At 35.9% G+C, this 17591-nt stretch overlaps 1 protein-coding gene and 1 pseudogene across 2 annotated transcripts in view; one reads left to right on the top strand and one right to left on the bottom strand.

Moving 5' to 3' along the window:
- Positions 1 to 17591, bottom strand: part of GPR158 (G protein-coupled receptor 158) — a gene marked incomplete at both ends in the record, with an annotated part of 321322 nt that overhangs the window by 98434 nt on the left and 205297 nt on the right. Inside the window, one exon of the mRNA XM_082648327.1 lies at positions 1974 to 2042. Coding sequence (XP_082504453.1) covers positions 1974 to 2042 — 69 coding nt within the window. The remainder of the gene's footprint in view (positions 1 to 1973; positions 2043 to 17591) is intronic.
- Positions 15136 to 15789, top strand: LOC309818513 (THO complex subunit 7 homolog; annotated as a pseudogene). The gene has a single exon. The product of its transcript is annotated as a THO complex subunit 7 homolog (transcript).

The raw sequence follows: 17591 nt of genomic DNA, 5'->3' as shown, positions 1-17591 counted from the left end.
ACTGGGTGATTCTATGACTTTGGTTAAATACCTGCCTGGTAGTTCAACCAGGAAGATTAAATGTTACAATGTACAACATGCCATTTATACAGGAACAGTACCAGGCATGATAAACAGTCTTTGTATTATTATACTGCTTCTATTATTAATTACTGTGTATAACTCTATGCTAGTAAATTAGAAAACTTAAGTAATATGGATAATTGTATGGAAAAATAAAAATGATTATACCTAAATACATTTCTATCTTAAGGAGAAATATAAAATGTAATTCAAGAAGTAGAAAACCTGGGTAGATTAAGAACGCTTGTAAACAGTGAGTCAGGAAAGATGATCAGAAAATGAAGTAATGCAGGCGCAGGATCCAAATCATGTCGGGCCTTGAAGGCCATCCTAAGGATTCTGGCTTTTACCGTAAGTAAAATGAGAAACGTTTTCAGAGTTTTGAGGAGAGGAATGCCATGGTCTAACTTTGGCATTCAAACCGGTTGATATTTTGAAGATAGATCGTAGGGGGTAAGCATGGAGGAAGAGAATGCAGCAATAACTCAGAAGACAGTGACTGTGGTTTAGGCTAGGGCAGTAACAGTGAACTGGTGGGGAGTGGCTGGATCTTTGCTATGTTTTGAAGGTTTTCTGATGGATGTGAGAGAAAGAGAGTTGTTAAGGATGACTCCCAGGTGTGGGGCCTGAGTAACCAGAAGGCTGCAGTCGCCGTCAATGGAGACAGAGAGACGGGCTGACTTTGGGAGGTCAGTATCTCAGTTAGGAACATGACAGGGAATTCTACTGGACCTTCCAATGGAGTTGTCAGGTAAGCAGTTGAAAATGAGTTTGGAGCTTGGGGGAGAAGTCTAGGCTGGAGATATAAAGTAAGGACTCATTGTCAATTCAACAACATTTAAAGCTTCTGAGGCTAGACGAGATCCCAAGGGAGAATGTAGACTAAGCAAAGCTACAAGGACTAGTCCTGAGACACTCAAGTAGTAAAAAGTGGGAAAGAAGATTAAGAATCAGCAAAGAAGGCTGAAATGGAGCAGTTAGTGAGGTAAGGGGAAAACCAAAAAGAATGTGGTGCCCTGGAAGGCCTACCTTTTCCTTCTCTAACATCTATTCATCTTTCAGATCTTGGTCAAGTGATATTTTATTCCCCAGACTTGGTTAGGCGTCTCTCCTAAGTGCCTCCACAGCATCCTGCTCTTCTACTCTTCCTAACTTTTGTCACATTATATTATAACTACCTGTACTTCCTCATCTCCTCTTCTAAGCTGTAACCTTCTTGAGAAGAGAAAGCAAGTTTCTCTCACTTACAGAGTACTCCCAGATTAGCAAAGTGCTTAACACACAAGAACTGCTGAATACAAGTGGTTGAACTGAATTAGTAGAATCAGTACTTATCTTCTGGTTACAGATATGTAACTAGTGCGACAGGAAGGTCTGTTATGATTCTCCACACCACTAGTACCACACACACATTTATTCTGCTTATTTGTCTATGTGACCATTTGGAAATTTTCAGCATTAACTACTTGGTGTGTCTCATGGTTCTGATTCAGGTAGAGGGGGAAGAAGAAGGAAACCAGTGTTTATATGTACATACCAAGCATGCCTTTCATATGTGAGCTCACTTAAGCAGTTAACACTTCTCACAAATTTGGGAAGAAAAGAATAATTAGCTCCATTTTACAAGAGGAAACCAAGGTTAGTTTAGAAATGCTAATCAGCTTGTCTAAGGTCACCCAATAGGTAAGAGCCAGGATTTAAATATCTGTAAAGCCCTTGTTTATATATCTACCATATATCTACATCTACATTTTATACAATATAGATATAGGTATACAAACTTGCATACAGATATAGAAATATATATAAGCATATATACATATAGTACGTAGTATATATAATATAGTATACGTATATAGCAAAATAGAATGGCTATTTTAAACATGCAATTATAAAAATATGTTACTTACCGGAAAGTAGAGAAGCAGAGACCCAAAAAGGATTGTTTCCAACAGGATAAGGCCCGATGCCCTGATGCTCTAAAAACAACAACAAATATAAAAATGTCAATGTAAATTGACATTTCTAGGCATGGAAGAATTTAAGCTCTTGTGACAATGCCTCAAGCAGAACAACATTCTTTGGTGGGGGGAAATAACCAGAAATTGGCTTATATTTCAGACCGGTGGACTTAACTGAAACATGCAATAAGACTGACTATAAAGGTGGTGGTAGACTTAATGATATTGCCAGTGGCTTCTCAGAATTTTGTTGTCTAAAATTTGAATCACTGAACTGAGAACACTATTTAGAAGATCCTTCCAATCTAAGAAATTCACAGACACAGAAAGTCTTGCCTGTATTGCTGAAACATCAGCCACAAATGCATTTCTTTTTTTTTCAAAAAGGATATTCTTTTAATTTGATTTTTTAATTGAAGTATAGGTGATTTACAATATTGTTAGTTTCAGGTGTACAGCAAAGTGATTCAGTTACATATATTTTCAGATTTTCCATTACAGGTTATTACAAGATAGTAACTATAGTTCCCTGTGTCACACAGTAAATCCTTGCTGCTTATCTATTTTATGTATAGTAGTATGTACCTGTTAACTCCATACTCCTAATTTATCTCTCCCCCTCCTCCCTTTCACCCTTTGGTAACCATAAGTTTGTTTTCTATCTGTGAGTTTGTTTTGTATATAGATTCATTTGTATTATTTTTTAGATTCCACATATAAGTAATATCATATATTTGTCTTTCTATGACTTATGCCACTTAGTATGATATCCTCTAGGTCCATCCATGTTGCTGCAAATGGCAACATTTCAATCTTTTTTATGGTCGAGTAATATTCCATTGTATATATACTACATCTTCTTAAACCAATTGTCTGTTGATGGGCACTTGGGTTGTTTCCATGTCTTGGCTATTGTAAATAGCGCTCCTATAAACATTGGGGTACATATATCTTTTTGAACTAGTTTCTTTTCTGGATACATGTCCAGAAGTGGGATTGCTGGATCATGTGGTAGCTCTATTTTTAGTTTAAGGAACCTCAATACTGTTTTCCGTAGTGGCTGCATCAATTTATATTCCCACCAACAGTGTAGGAAGATTCCCTTTTCTCCATACCCTCTCCAGCATTTGTTCCTTGTAGACTTTCTGATGATGGCCATTCTGACTAGTGTGAGGTGAGACTTCCACAAATGCATTTCTGAATGCTATCCCTAAGCCATTTCACAAATACCTGAGCAATGGTTTCAGTGGATAAAACAAAAATACGTACAAGGTTTTAGCAAATCAGTGGTACATCTCGTACCATGTCAAAACATCGTTCCCAAAACTCAGTAACAGAGCTTCACTATTTAAATAACATAAATCACATTTAAAAACAGAGGTATCTCACTTTATGAAATGCCTAAATTATTAACTCAAAATTCAAAATAATAAGTTGATTTTCAAATAAGTTTCCTGATTATTTAAAGTTTGCTAAGCATAAATATATTCAATAATCTTAAGATATTTTGTTAGACTCAAAATAGTATTCTCTTCCCAAAGCAAAATGCTTAGAGCTGTGACAAGAAATGAAAGACCAAACTATCAATTTTATTTAGAATAATAAATTTTGCTTTGATGAGTTCAAATATCAATATAGAGTAAACATATCGGTTAAGAATACAAACACAAAAACAGGTCGTTCTAGAACACCTGTGTTTTCACTCAATGCAACGTAAAATGTATACAAAAATTACACCTGATGTAAATATGATATCTTAACAGGGAAATACTTTTAAGTAGTTCAATTAATTTTGCAACCACAAAAAGGCAGTGAAATGCTAAACCACAAGTCCATTACATTAAAAACAAAAAAAGTGTCAGATAACTGGACAGCCAGGGAAAATTCTAATTCCTCTTGAAAACACTGGGAGGACACAGAGGAATACTTTGTGTAATGCCTCAAAACAACTCAGGGTCTTCATTAATCTAAGAATTTGGGAACAGAGAAACAAGTTTAGTCAGTGAACAGACTTGATTATTCGAGTGGCTTCTCCCTTTTGGTCATTATTTTAGCTAGCAGATGCTCTTAGTGAAAAGAAAACTTCTATCAGCAAGACTTTAAATGGGTTTTGGCTGGCAGAATTTCCAACATGGCAAATTACATTCATACCTAATTATGAATACTCCATAGTTTAGTTTTTAAACTTTCTCCAAAATGACACTAATTTAGAGTGAGTCCAAAATATAATGCAAGACTGCTTATAAAAAAAAGTCTATGCAATATTGTTTGAAAACAAGGGATATAAAAAGAAGCTGCAAGGCTTAATGGAAAAGACAGACTTTGCAGTTAACGTCATCTCAGTTTGAATTATGAAACAACCACTTTAGTTAGGTGACCTTGAACTTCAATGGCCTCACCTGTAAAATGGGTATCCTCATCTTTGCCTTACTAAACCTGACATCTTTGATAAAATATAAAGTATATAAAAATGGTTGGCATCTTGCCTGATATGTAATAAGTAGGTATGCATTCCTTAAGGTAGAAAACAGCAGCAGGATCATGAATCTGAAAACCACAGAGGTATATGTAAGTAGCTGTGAACAATTTTTTAAAGTTTGGGGTCCAAAATGACCCCAGAGGAGCAAAAGCCTGGTGGTAGGGAACACAGAAGTTCTTTGTTTTGGGCCACTGGGCTCTTAGCTATGTTACAACCATCACTACCACATAAAAACAGTTGTAGTGGTACATGCTGTTACATATTCTCAGAGCAAATAATCTGTCTCCTTTTCATTTGGACATGCTGAACTCTTAATACCTCACTGCCTTCCTCCTGGTTGAATAGAGGAGCCCCATGATTTCAAATTATAAACTGGAGCTCTGACAAATGGTTCCATAACCAAATGTAAGCCCTGTTCAAAATTTGTGCATTTTCTTTCAAAATATGCTTGGGCTGAGTTGGCTCATGGCCTCACAGAATGAGCAGGTACCTAATAGGTGGGACTTCAGGGACAAAGAAGAAATCTCATGCTCTCTAAAACATTTCCACATTGTCTTATTGGTACTGGAAGTTCTTTTAACTGGAACAAAGCGTTCTATTTTGTACTTGGTGCTAACAATTAATATACGTGTTGTAAGTAATACACTGACTTACGTTCAAAGTGAAGGATAGGAATCCTTTCCTTAAGGTCTAAGTGATAGGATGAGAAAGGAGAGAGGAGGGATTGAAAAATAAAAATGGACGAAAAGATAATGCACAAAATAATAGAGACCAAGAAAAAAATTTCATCTCCTTCACAGTTTTGCCTGAGATAGAAATGGTGGTATGGAACTCTTTTTAACCAGAGCTGCAAACTGGCAAACCCTTGAAAAACTTTCTTGAAAAATGATCAACAATACAAAGTATGGTACTATTTATATAAAACACATACACACAAAGCAACACCATATGTTTTCTGTGTGTGTGTGTGTCTGTATGTATGTGTGTATATATACACACACACACACACACACACATATATATATATATATATATAAAATATCAAATCCAGGTCTGGAGGATATATACCAAACTGATAACAATGTATTTTATTTCCTGGAGAAGTAGATTTGAGGATAGATCAACTTATCTGGAAATACTTTACTTTCTTTGGAGATGTAGTCATATACTGCTGTGTAACATACATTTTAATAATTAAATAAATAAAATTAAAGAAAAATCATCTAAGATGTGTCAACTCAACTATTAGAAAATTCCACCATTAGGTATCACAATATGCAAAGAATTCTAAACAAAGCCCTTCCTAACTAATATCTACTTAATAAATTTTATTCAGTACTGACAACATGCATAAAATCATCAATGTATGTATGACACTTATAGGTGAATATAAACCTGGGGGAGCTACTGACCCTAATTCTCTGGCTTAGACTCATACAGCCTAATAAATATCATTCCAGAGTTTACAAAAGACGAGAGCAGATTCTACTCAAGAGGAGAGCAGATTCTACCTCACTCCACTCCATCCCGCTTTCCCCGGTTCTTAAACTTTCAGAACTGACTTACGAGGTAATTACAGCAGCCAGATATCAAACCTGTAGACAAAAGAGAAGGGCTAATCTTACTACACCAATTTTATAAAGTTATGTCAAAGTCAGCATCTAAATTCCATAATCTCCAGATGTAAAGTACAGAGGCATAAGATGAAGCACAGCTTGTCACAGAATTTGCCTAGGATTTGCCTAGGATGGAAGCACCTAAAGGAAGCTAACTTACTGGAAGTAATAAGATGATAAGAACGCTAAAGTCTGAACTTCTAAACATAATTAAAATAGTTTGTCATTATTTCCTTGATCCTATAGGGACTAACTACTTCATTTATATTTTTTAAACATTTTCCACCATTGGGGAAATTAATGTATATTTTGCTAAAACAGTATAGCTATTTTTGAACACAGCTGGTATCTTCAGCCTTGCAGCAATTAAAGTTTCTTTCTATTACAAAAGGAACCTCTGAGCCTGAAGACATTTTTATACAGCTGGCTCTCAGCATGTACGATGAATATATACGAAAGCAAGAGAATCAGATTCTGAAAAGAGTGAACTAGCATAGGTTTGGATGACAAACCAGGACTCTGTAACTCTACAGCATTTACTAAAAGAATGTGCCGTTCTGGCAGAACATTCTCATGAGCTGCACTTTTTCTTTTAATTCTTCTATTTCTGTAGAGAAAACCATGGACAGAGAGATTACAAATGAAACCCGACAACCACCTGATGAAATAATTACACAACAATATATTGGAGGCAAGATGTCCTGAAAAGAATCCTGACATTGAGAGGTAAGAGGATACTATTTTCAATAATTTTATTTACAATTATATAAAGGGATGAGAATAGACTCATCCAGTTTGACAGACTACATGAAATCAGTTTGTCTAGAGATGATCTGTGATGACACACTGAGAAACCAATCAGATTTAGAAAAATGTGTCAAGGAACAATTGCTCAAAATGTGGTTAGTTAAAAATCAATAACAGGTTTTCAGAAGAATTCTCAGCAGTAAAAAAGGTATAAAAAAGCAGAATATGGTCAGGATAGAGATTCCCAAAGTGAAGTATAAATAACTCAGAGGATTATAAATTCGTGGAATGAACACATGGGCTTTATATGCAGACAGTTCAGAATCTCAGCATTGGCGGCTCACTAGCAGTGTGACCCTGGGCAAGGTGCCTGACCTTCTGAGCTTCACTTTCTTCATTTATAAAATGGGTGTAATAATGCCCACCAGGAAGTGCTGCTGTAAAGATTAGTAATCATGCTGCCCGGCACAGAGCAGGCTCTCAGTCAATGGACGTGGACAATCTTTCATGGGCAGAAAGATGAGGTGGTGTCAACATATCTAAGCTCACTCAGCCAACGAGTAACAGAACAAGGTCCCATCATCCACCGCTGCTGGTCCCAAGTCAGGGCGATTTCCTCTGTACATCCAATCTGTCCCTCAGTCACCTTCTTACCCAAAGGAACAGAAATGAATGTAATACTACAATAAAAAAATATGTAGCATTATTAATTTAAAAATAAACTACAACTAAGGAATTTGGTTCAGATATTAGTTTTTAAAGTTGCTAGTCAATTTAGGGCTTCCCTGGTGGCGTAGTGGTTAAGAATCCGCCTGCCAATGCAGGGGACACGGGTTCAAGCCCTGGTCCGGGAAAATCCCACATGCCGCGGAGCAACAAAGCCCGTGCACCACAACTACTGAAGCCCGCGCGCCTAAAGCCCGTACTCTGCAACAAGAGAAGCCACCGCAATGAGAAGCCCGCGCACTGCAACAAAGAGCAGCCTCCGCAAGCCGTAACTAGAGAAAGCCCGCGCGGGCAATGAAGACCCAACTCAGCCAAAAATAAATAAAATAAAATAATTAATTAATTAATAATAAAAAAAAGGTTGCTAGTCGATTTAAAATTCCTGACAGTTTTATGTAAAACACTGAAACAAATTGTCACATGGCCTTAATTAGGAATTCTTTTAAATCTCTAAGACTTCATAAGAAAGCTCATTTTTGTATGACATGGTAATTTGCAATGGTGTTGTTTAAGACCTTTTAGAAAAATAAGTTTATCCAAAAATAAAATTCAGAGTAACGTATACATAGTTTCATATTCTTTAAAACAGTACAGCACACTAAGAAAAAAGTCAATGATATTTTATATATGTGAAATAAAAAACAACCAGTCATTCATTGTTGGTTATGGTTCACCATGCATTGCTGGGCAGAAACGTCTCCTGGTTGCTTTGCAGGATTTCGTGAGATGCTTGCCTTGTTCCCCCTTTGCTTTGTTTCAGATGATGTGGACACCTAGAAGTGTCTCATCTTTTAGGAGTTCAGTGCCTGATTTTATAACTCAAAGTGGTTGACTCTCACTGCTGTTGCAGAGATGCAGAATAACTAGAATGCATGAGAAGGAACATTTTGGATCACCTTTACTCAGCCAGGGTCACCTGTCTGTGCTTATGACCAAAGCAACTTAAATGCCAAAGCACTTCCTATTAGACTTTGTCATTCCCACACTCAGCTTCCCCAGCAAGATGCCACTGGAATGCATTCCCAAAATGCAGACGATTATGTCCTGATTTGTCCTCATTTTTCCCACAACTTCTTTACAAAAATAGCTGCTACTTCTCTATAATCTATTTGCAACCTCCTATTCCCTTTTTTTTCAATACTAATAAATAGAGTAATTCATACTCTATTCATGGAGATGAATTCTCTTAAGTGTCAAAAAAGCACACCGAAGTGAATGGTACAGACTAAGATATTACAAAAAGAATCTTGCCTTGAGAAGGGTTACTTAAGTAAAGTGGCATGAAATTATTGAAACAGAATATGTCATTTGCTTATTCTATTATTGATTAAAACCTATTGAGAGGGCTTCCCTGGTGGCGCAGTGGTTGAGAGCCTGCCTGCCGATGCAGGGGACGTGGGTTCGTGCCCCGGTCTGGGAAGATCCCACATGCCGCGGAGCTGCTGGGCCTGTGAGCCATGGCCGCTGAGCCTGCGCATCTGGAGCCTGCGCTCCGCAATGGGAGAGGCCACAACAGTGCGAGGCACGCGTACCACAAAAAAAAAAAAAAAAAAAAAGCTATTGAGAGTAATGGATATATTTTCAAATAAAAAGTAGATCACTGAAAAAACAAATTCCCCCTCATGAAAATGGAATGGAATGATAATAATTAAAACATAAAGTATTAAGTACTTTAAAATTTGATATTAATGAGACAAAACACTTTGCTTACTTTTTCAAAAATCAATCTTAGTTACACTGAGGTAAACTCAAATATCATCTAGTCTGACACCAATCATTTTTTTAAACTTAAGTATATTTTATACCCAGAGAAATTCAAGAGATGACATTTTTTGCTCAGTTTCACCTGATTGCTAAGTAGCAACAAATCTAAGCAATCTTTCTTCATCATTTGAACTTTCTAATCTCAGAAGTTTTTTTTCATTTGGTATGTTGAACACTGTGATCTGTAAGGTGACTACTTTAAAATACTACTGCTCACACATAGGCAATAGGGCCCATTAGATGTTAGCTGGACAACATCAACTCTCCTCAGGCTTCTTAAGTGGGGGAAAAAATGTGAGAACAGAAACAGAATTGCTTAGAACTGTTAAGCTTGTCTTTAACACATTGTCTGTCTTCTATAGCATGTTTGGAAGTGCATGGAATGACTAGACAGAGTGTAAAATGAAGAGATATTTCATACTGTGTCTGATATTTGGAGATAGTCTAACAAAAAGTTCCATTCGGATAAGACATTTACAAATGTACAAAGAAATATGATGAGCATTTTGGTGGATAAACAAATAGATGATTTAATGAGGTGTAAGAGATGTCCCCTACTTGCAAGAAGAGTAAGCGGTTCAGAAATTTAAAATAGCAGTATTATATCTGACAGGCAAAAACAAAGGTAGACTATAAAGGGTTGTGGGAGAATGACTGCTACTTAGATGCAAAGATGATGGAAACAGGAATTCGAAATTCCATCTCTAAAATAGTATAAATATTTCTAGATTAGATGGAGTAAATTGGATTCTGATTTTTGTCAAACTTTGGTGCATTAAGAAGATCTGTTAAATGGGTATTATGAAATTCAGTTCACATGGAGCGTATCACTCTTAAACTTGTTTAGCAAGACAAAGTGGAAAAAATGGGAGTCATATTAATTAACATCCTGTTTACATTGTGACTGTCAATTCTAATCATTTGTTTCACTAAATTCTGCTACTGCAGTTAGTCTTAATGTTTATTAGCAAGTCATAACATATTTGCAATTAATTATCTTGATATTTTAAAGTTTTATATTTTATATTATGAACATGGTTCAGGAAAGATTTTCAAATAATAAATTCATGTTTTAATTAGAAATAGATGCTCTTTAATATAGAATACAAAAAGGTCACACTAACTGAGGGTTATTTTAATTAGTCTTCTCTCTTCTCTTTGTTGGATCCTACTTAGTTATTCTTTGCTCTAAAATATATTATACAAATGCATTTGAATCAGACTATCAAATCAAAAAGATACAAGAGAAATAATTAAGTACAAGCCGAAATTTGACAGTAGAGAATCACTGAAAAGTTAAAACAATGTTATAAAACCAAAATTTAGAAAAAAGTTTTACAATGTAATAGATTTTTTAAAAAGCAATTGTGTTTAACCTCATTGAAAGATGAACTATTACTAAAGTAGTTTTCTATAAATAATATTTGAAGCTTTTTAAAGTAATGACTCCAAATCTGTATCTTCAGCCTAAGCCTCTTTCTGGAGCCCCAGCGCCATATTTTCAGTTGGCTATAAAACAGTTCTACCTGAATGACCCACAGGCACCTCAAACTCAAGATTTCAAAAACTAAATTTTTCCATTTTGCAATCTGCTTTTCTCTTCATGTTTCCCATCCTGGTTAATGGTAACCAATTGCCTATTTTGTAGTCAAACTATCTAAAATCTACATCTATAGGCTAGAAATAAAAGTGGATTTTATGAAATATTCCTAGTTTTACTTTTGGTATTTTCCAGAACCCCCTCCAAATTTTGTTGACCAACTGTTTCCCTGAGTAAATGAGTGAGAAGGTAATGCGTGCTGATGCACATTCAAGTGGAGAGAAAATCCTTCACTTTTAATCCATGGGCTCCTCTTCAACTTAGAGGATAAGTTAAACGGTCAAAATCTTAAGAAGAGGAGGTAGGAGGGAGAAGGAGAGAGGAGGGACATAGAAGAAACTGTCAACGTATGATCAATTCTTGGACGTGGGGGGGGGGGCACAGACACCTGCCTCTGTATTCACTCTTGTCTTCATCTCCATTACTTCAATCAATTCTGTCATCTCATCCAGGCCTGCCCTCTTCAAGTTAGGCATACATTTCAAAGGAATTCCCTTATTTCTCCTAATCCCCAACTTCTAATTTCTTCCATGCCTCAATTTTACCCACCTTCTTTAAATAAAAGAGATACAATAAATGCCAATTAGGGTGTTAGTGATTCATAGTAGTTTAATGGTTGCTCCTCCAGGTAGGACTTGGAAGACAAAGTAGACGGCCAACCCTTAAAACCTAAAGGCAAAGACCTTGAACTCTGAAAGTTAAGAGCAAGGCTATCAGCACAGTGGGCCTCCTGGTGCCCCCAAACCTCACTGTCTATGACAGTTTCCTCAGAGACTGTTCCTATATGGAAGCAAACCAAGGTATCTACATTCAATCAGAAACTGGAATGCAGAGGCTCCTTTTAGGAATAAGAGGGACCCCATCATTCTCATCTTCTGTTGAAGATTTTTTAAAGAAGAAATTCATATTTCAAAAAAGTCTTTTCTTCCCAGTTGCGCATTTAAATTCCATTGAGTCAGTCTATCTAACCATAACTACACACATCTGTGCCTCAGAAAATCCCCTAAGCCTTTGTTGACGACAAGCTAAGCGAGTAGGTTTGCTTCCCTTTATTCTTTCTGTCTTTGTAGCAGAAGTTTGTATAATAAGGAAGGTGCCTCTGAAATCCAGCTTTCATCATGTGACAGGTTTCACGACATGCTGTGCAGGTGTGATTTCAAGGTCCAGAAGAGCGGCTTCCTTCCGCCCCCAGGAACATACTCCACTTACTATGGTTTTCTCTTTGTTTCTTTTTTGACCACATCTTTAAGACCATGAAGGAAGTATAAATGCATAAATTCTGGGAATGAAAAAGCCAACTCTGGGGAAAGGGAGTAAATCCACAACCACTGTACTGGGTAAAACAGAGACCTGAAATTGTACCTAGTATTGCTAATTTGCTCATTCAGTGCCATTTTCCCCAAAGACACCTCTGACTTTAACAAAATGTTGATAATAAAAGTGGTAATAAGTAACAACAGTGACAACATTACATAACAAATGATGACAGTCGAATTTTTGTGCCAGCCATTATCCTAGGCACTTTATATTAATTAATCCTCACAAAAACATTTAACCCTCATGACAAATAGTAGGTACTATTATTATCCCCACTTTATAAATGAGGAGGCTGAGGTTTAAAGAGGATAAAAAACTTGCCCAGGGAAATCGACAGAACTGACATTATATAATGATATCACTCAACCTTGCCCCTATCACTTTCAAAATCCAACTTTTAAAGCTGTCATTTAAAATAGCATTGGATAGCAGCTCCTGAAGCAACCTTTACTAACCTCCACTGAAATATAAAGACACATATGAAATGGAAAAATCACAGCCCTGCTGTGAACAGGAAATTCAAAGCAGAAATACAAATTGAAATAAAAATGAGAAAAAAGTACTCACTCTCACAAGTAACTGGGAAATGTAAATTTAAAATATATCATTTTTAATCCATTAGATTCAAAAAGTTAAAAACATTGATAACATCCATTACTGGTTAGAATGCTAGAAAATGGACACTTTCATGCTGATAGAAATATAAAATGATGAAGCCTTTGATTAAGCAGTTTTGAAGTATCTATCAAAATTTTAGATACTTCACATCAACTCACATCAACTCGGCTCACATCAACTCATTCCTCAGGTCTTACTTTCACTGACTTTTCACACAATATAGGGTTTTTTTAAGTGTCTTCACTGTAACACACCAGGCGGTAGACACAGGAGTTTCATAGAACTACCCAAACTGGGTAAGTTTCCATGTTCTATGCTCATCACACAGAGTGCCTCCATGAGTGGAACACTTATCACAACTGAAATTAATGTGGAAAGCAACATTCATGAGCATCACTTCCTAACAGAGAACATCTATAGTGGTGAGGAAGGAATTCTTCTTAAGTAGGCAAATGATAAGGACGCCTGATGGCAACCGTGGGATTTTACATTATTCTGGAATTTCTGTTAAATACAATGAGCTATAAAGACTGGAAATGAGACAATGAGACAACACTGTGATCTGGCAGGAAGTTGCCCCAAGGAAGTAATCTGAATCATACACAAGATTTAGTTATAAGAATGTTTCAAATACAAAAACGGGCAGAAGACCTAAATAGACATTTCTCCAAAGAATATATACAGATTGCCAACAAACACATGAAAGGATGCTCAACGTCACTAATCATTAGAGAAATGCAAATCAAAACTACAATGAGGTATCACCTCACACCGGTCAGAATGGCCATCTTTAAAAAATCTACAAACAATAAATGCTGGAGAGGGTGCGGAGAAAAGGGAACCCTCTTGCACTGTTGGTGAGAATGTAAATTGATACAGCCACTATGGAGAACAGTATGGAGGTTCCTTAAAAAACTACAAATAGAACTACCATATGACCCAGCAATCCCACTACTGGGCATATACCCTGAGAAAACCATTATTCAAAGAGTCATGTACCAGAATTTTCATTGCAGCTCTATTTACAATAGCCAGGACATGGAAGCAACCTAAGTGTCTACTGACAGATGAATGGATAAAGATATGGCACATATATACAATGGAATATTAGCCATAAAAAGAAACGAAATTGAGTTATTTGTAGTGAGGTGGATGGAACTAGAGTCTATCATACAGAGTGAAGTAAGTCAGAAAGAGAAAAACAAATACCAAATGCTAACACATATATATGGACTCTAAAAGAAAAAAAGGTTCCGATGAACCTAGGGGCAGGACAGGAATAAAGACGCAGATGTAGAGAATGGCCTTCAGGACACGGGGAGGGGGAAGGGTAATCTGGGACGAAGTGAGAGAGTGGCATGGACATATATACACTACCAAATGTAAAACAGATAGCTAGTGGGAAGCAGCCGCATAGCACAGGGAGATCAGCTCGGTGCTTTGTGACCACCTAGAGGGGTGGGACAGGGAGGGTGGGAGGGAGGGAGATGCAAGAGGGAGGGGATATAGGGTTATATGTATACATATAGCTGATTCACTTTGTTATACAGCAGAAACTAACATAATATTGTAAAGCAAGTATACTCCAATAAAGATGTTTAAAAAAACTGTAAAAAAAGAAAAAAAAAAAGAATGTTTCACACATAGTATTATTTATATCGGGACAAAATTAGGGGCAATCCACATCCCAAAAACTTGACAAATGGTAAAATGAATTATAATATACTCTATAGTATAATAATATTATGTCATAAAATTCAAGGTTTGGGGGCATATTTAATGACAAAAGAGTATAAGATTATAATTTATATATATGAAAATAATTTTCTACTAAATGTTTAGAAAACTAAATTGCGGACTTATAGGTAATTTTTACATTATTACTTAAAATTTTCAGTCTTTTCCAAACTCTGTAAAATATATTGCTTTTACAATACAGAACAGTTTAAAACTCTAATCTCACAGAAAGGTTGAAAAGATTAAAATTATAAAAAGATACCTTCTAAAATGGTTAAAATTAAAGAGACTGACAATACCAAATGTGGAGCGGATTTAGAGCAAGGGGAATTTCCATACATTGCTAATGGGAATATAAAATGGGAATATAAAATACAACAACAACCACTTTGGAAAATGGTTTGGCAGCATCTTATGAAAGTTAAAAACACATCTGCCCTATGACCAAGCAATTCTAATCGTAGGTGAAAGAAAAACATTTGATTGCAAAAAAAACCTTGTATAAGAATGTTCACAGTGGCCACCGCCACCGTGCACGTGGGAGCCGTGACTGATAACGAAGTCATACGGAAGCGTCTACTCATTGATGGAGATGGCACTGGAGATGATGGGAAAATTAATCTGCTAGCGAAAAGTTTCATTAAGTGGCACAACTCTGGATCCCAGGAAGAGGAATACAGCCAGTACCAACGTATGCTGAGCACACTGTCCCAATGTGAATTTTCAATGGGCAAAAGTTTGCTGGTATATGATATGAATCTCAGAGAAATGGAAAATTATGAAAAAATTTACAAAGAAATAGAAGGTAGCATTGCTGGAGCACATGAAAAAATCGCTGAGTGCAAAAAGCAAATTCTTCAAGCAAAATGAATGCAAAAAGATAGCCAAGAATATGACGCATTGGCAAAAGTGATTCTGTGTCATCCAGACAGGCATGAGACACTAAAGGAACTCCAGGCTCTGGGAAAGGAATTAGAGCATCTTTCACATATTAAATGAAGTATTGAAGATAAGCTGGAATTGAGAAGGAAACAGTTTCACGTTCTTCTTAGCACCATCCATGAACTTCAACAAACACTGGAAAACGATAAAAAGCTCTCAGAGGTAGAAGCAGCTCAAGAAACAAGAATGGAAACCAATCCTAAACCACAGACCAACTAATCACTCACCATTCCCAAGAATACTGAAGTAGCAACATGATCTTAGTGTGTTCAGAATTTGTTGTGCTCTTGAGATATTTAAAGTTTGGGCAATGAACTACTTTGCCTTTAAATATTAATGCAAAGTTCATTCATATTTCTTCACATAAAGGAAGATGACTTCATTATATATTTGTTTATATTGAAATGCCTTTTTTATACTTAAAAGTAGGAAGCAACATCCAAAAAAGTTTAATAAAATGCTTTCAAGTCGAAAAACAAAAAAGAATGTTCACAGCAACTTGATTTATAATAATCAAAAAGGAGAACAACACAAATATCCATCCAACAGGAAAATGAATAAACAAATTATAATAATATTCTTACAATGAAATACCACTCAGAAATAGAAGGGGAAAAGTGGTGATTCACACAGTCAATATGAATCTCAAAGATTATACAGTATATATTAAAGAAGCCAGATACAAAAGAGAACACACTGCATAATTCCACTTATATGGAGTTCTAGAACAGACAAAACTAATCTACAGTGATAGAACTCTGAGAGGGAGGTGTGAGGATTGACTGGGAAAGGGCAAGAGACAACTCTCTGGGGAGAATGGAAACTTCTACATCTTGAAAAAGGCATAGATTACATGGGTGTATGCATTTGTCAAACACACTGCACTGTACAATTAATATTCATGCGTTTCACTCTATGTAAATTGTACCTTTATAAAAATAAATAAATAACAAAGGATTTGAAACTCACACTAAGGTGGATAAAGATAAAAATCAACAGACCTTTTATTACTCCTCAAACCTCATGAAATTGGTGCCACCAATTTGCAAGACCTAATCACACAAAGGGTAAACTCACAAAGAAAGCAATAGTATATAACTTTCTGGTACTTCTACCATTTGTACCTTCAATTTGTATATTCTATTAATTTACATTTAAGCCAATGACATTTCCATACTTCCCATTCATTTACTTCTATCGGATCACTTTGCAAAGATGGAAGAGAGCCCTACAAGAAAGGGAGCAAGAAATTGACAGGAAGCTCAGAGTTCTCTACCCACACTCCAAGAAACAGGAATATCACACATAGGGTGGTAATTAAATATGTAAACTGTTAAGGAGAAGTGGTACATATATGCAATGGAATATTACTCAGCCATAAAAAAGAATGAAATGATGCCATTTGCAGCAACATGGATGGACCTAGAGATTATCACACTAAGTGAAGTAAGTCAGACAGAGAAAGACAAATGGCATGTGGAATCTAAAAAATGATACAAATGAACTTATTTACAAAACAGAAATAGACTCACAACATAGAAAACAAACTTATGGTTACCACAGGGGAAAGACGGGGGAGGATAAACTAGGAGGTTGGGATTCACATACACGCTACTATATATAATAAAATAGATAATCAACAAGGACCTACTGAATAGCACAGGGAACTATACTCAATACTCTGTAATAACCTATATTGGAAAAGAATCTGAAAAAGAATAGATATATGTATAACTATATCACTTTGCTGTACATCCAAAACTAACACAACATAGTAAATCAACTATATTCCAATAAAAAATAAAAATTTTTTAAATACGTAAGCTCTGAAGTCTTTATGATCTTTATGATCTGAGTTTTGCTTACTGGCTCTGTGTCTTTGGGTAAACTTTATTAGTATTAGTTTATTCTATTTATTCTATTATTATTCTAATAAATAATATTTTATTATTTATTCTATTCAATACAATCTATTAAAAATTCAAGTTAAATTCAATTCTTCAAGAATACACTATTTACAG

The sequence above is a fragment of the Grampus griseus genome, assembly GCF_964374135.1.
Source record: "Grampus griseus genome assembly, chromosome: 2".
Lineage (NCBI taxonomy): Eukaryota > Metazoa > Chordata > Mammalia > Artiodactyla > Delphinidae > Grampus > Grampus griseus.
Note: the sequence above shows the minus strand (reverse complement) of the source record. Positions and strands in the feature narration are given on the sequence as shown.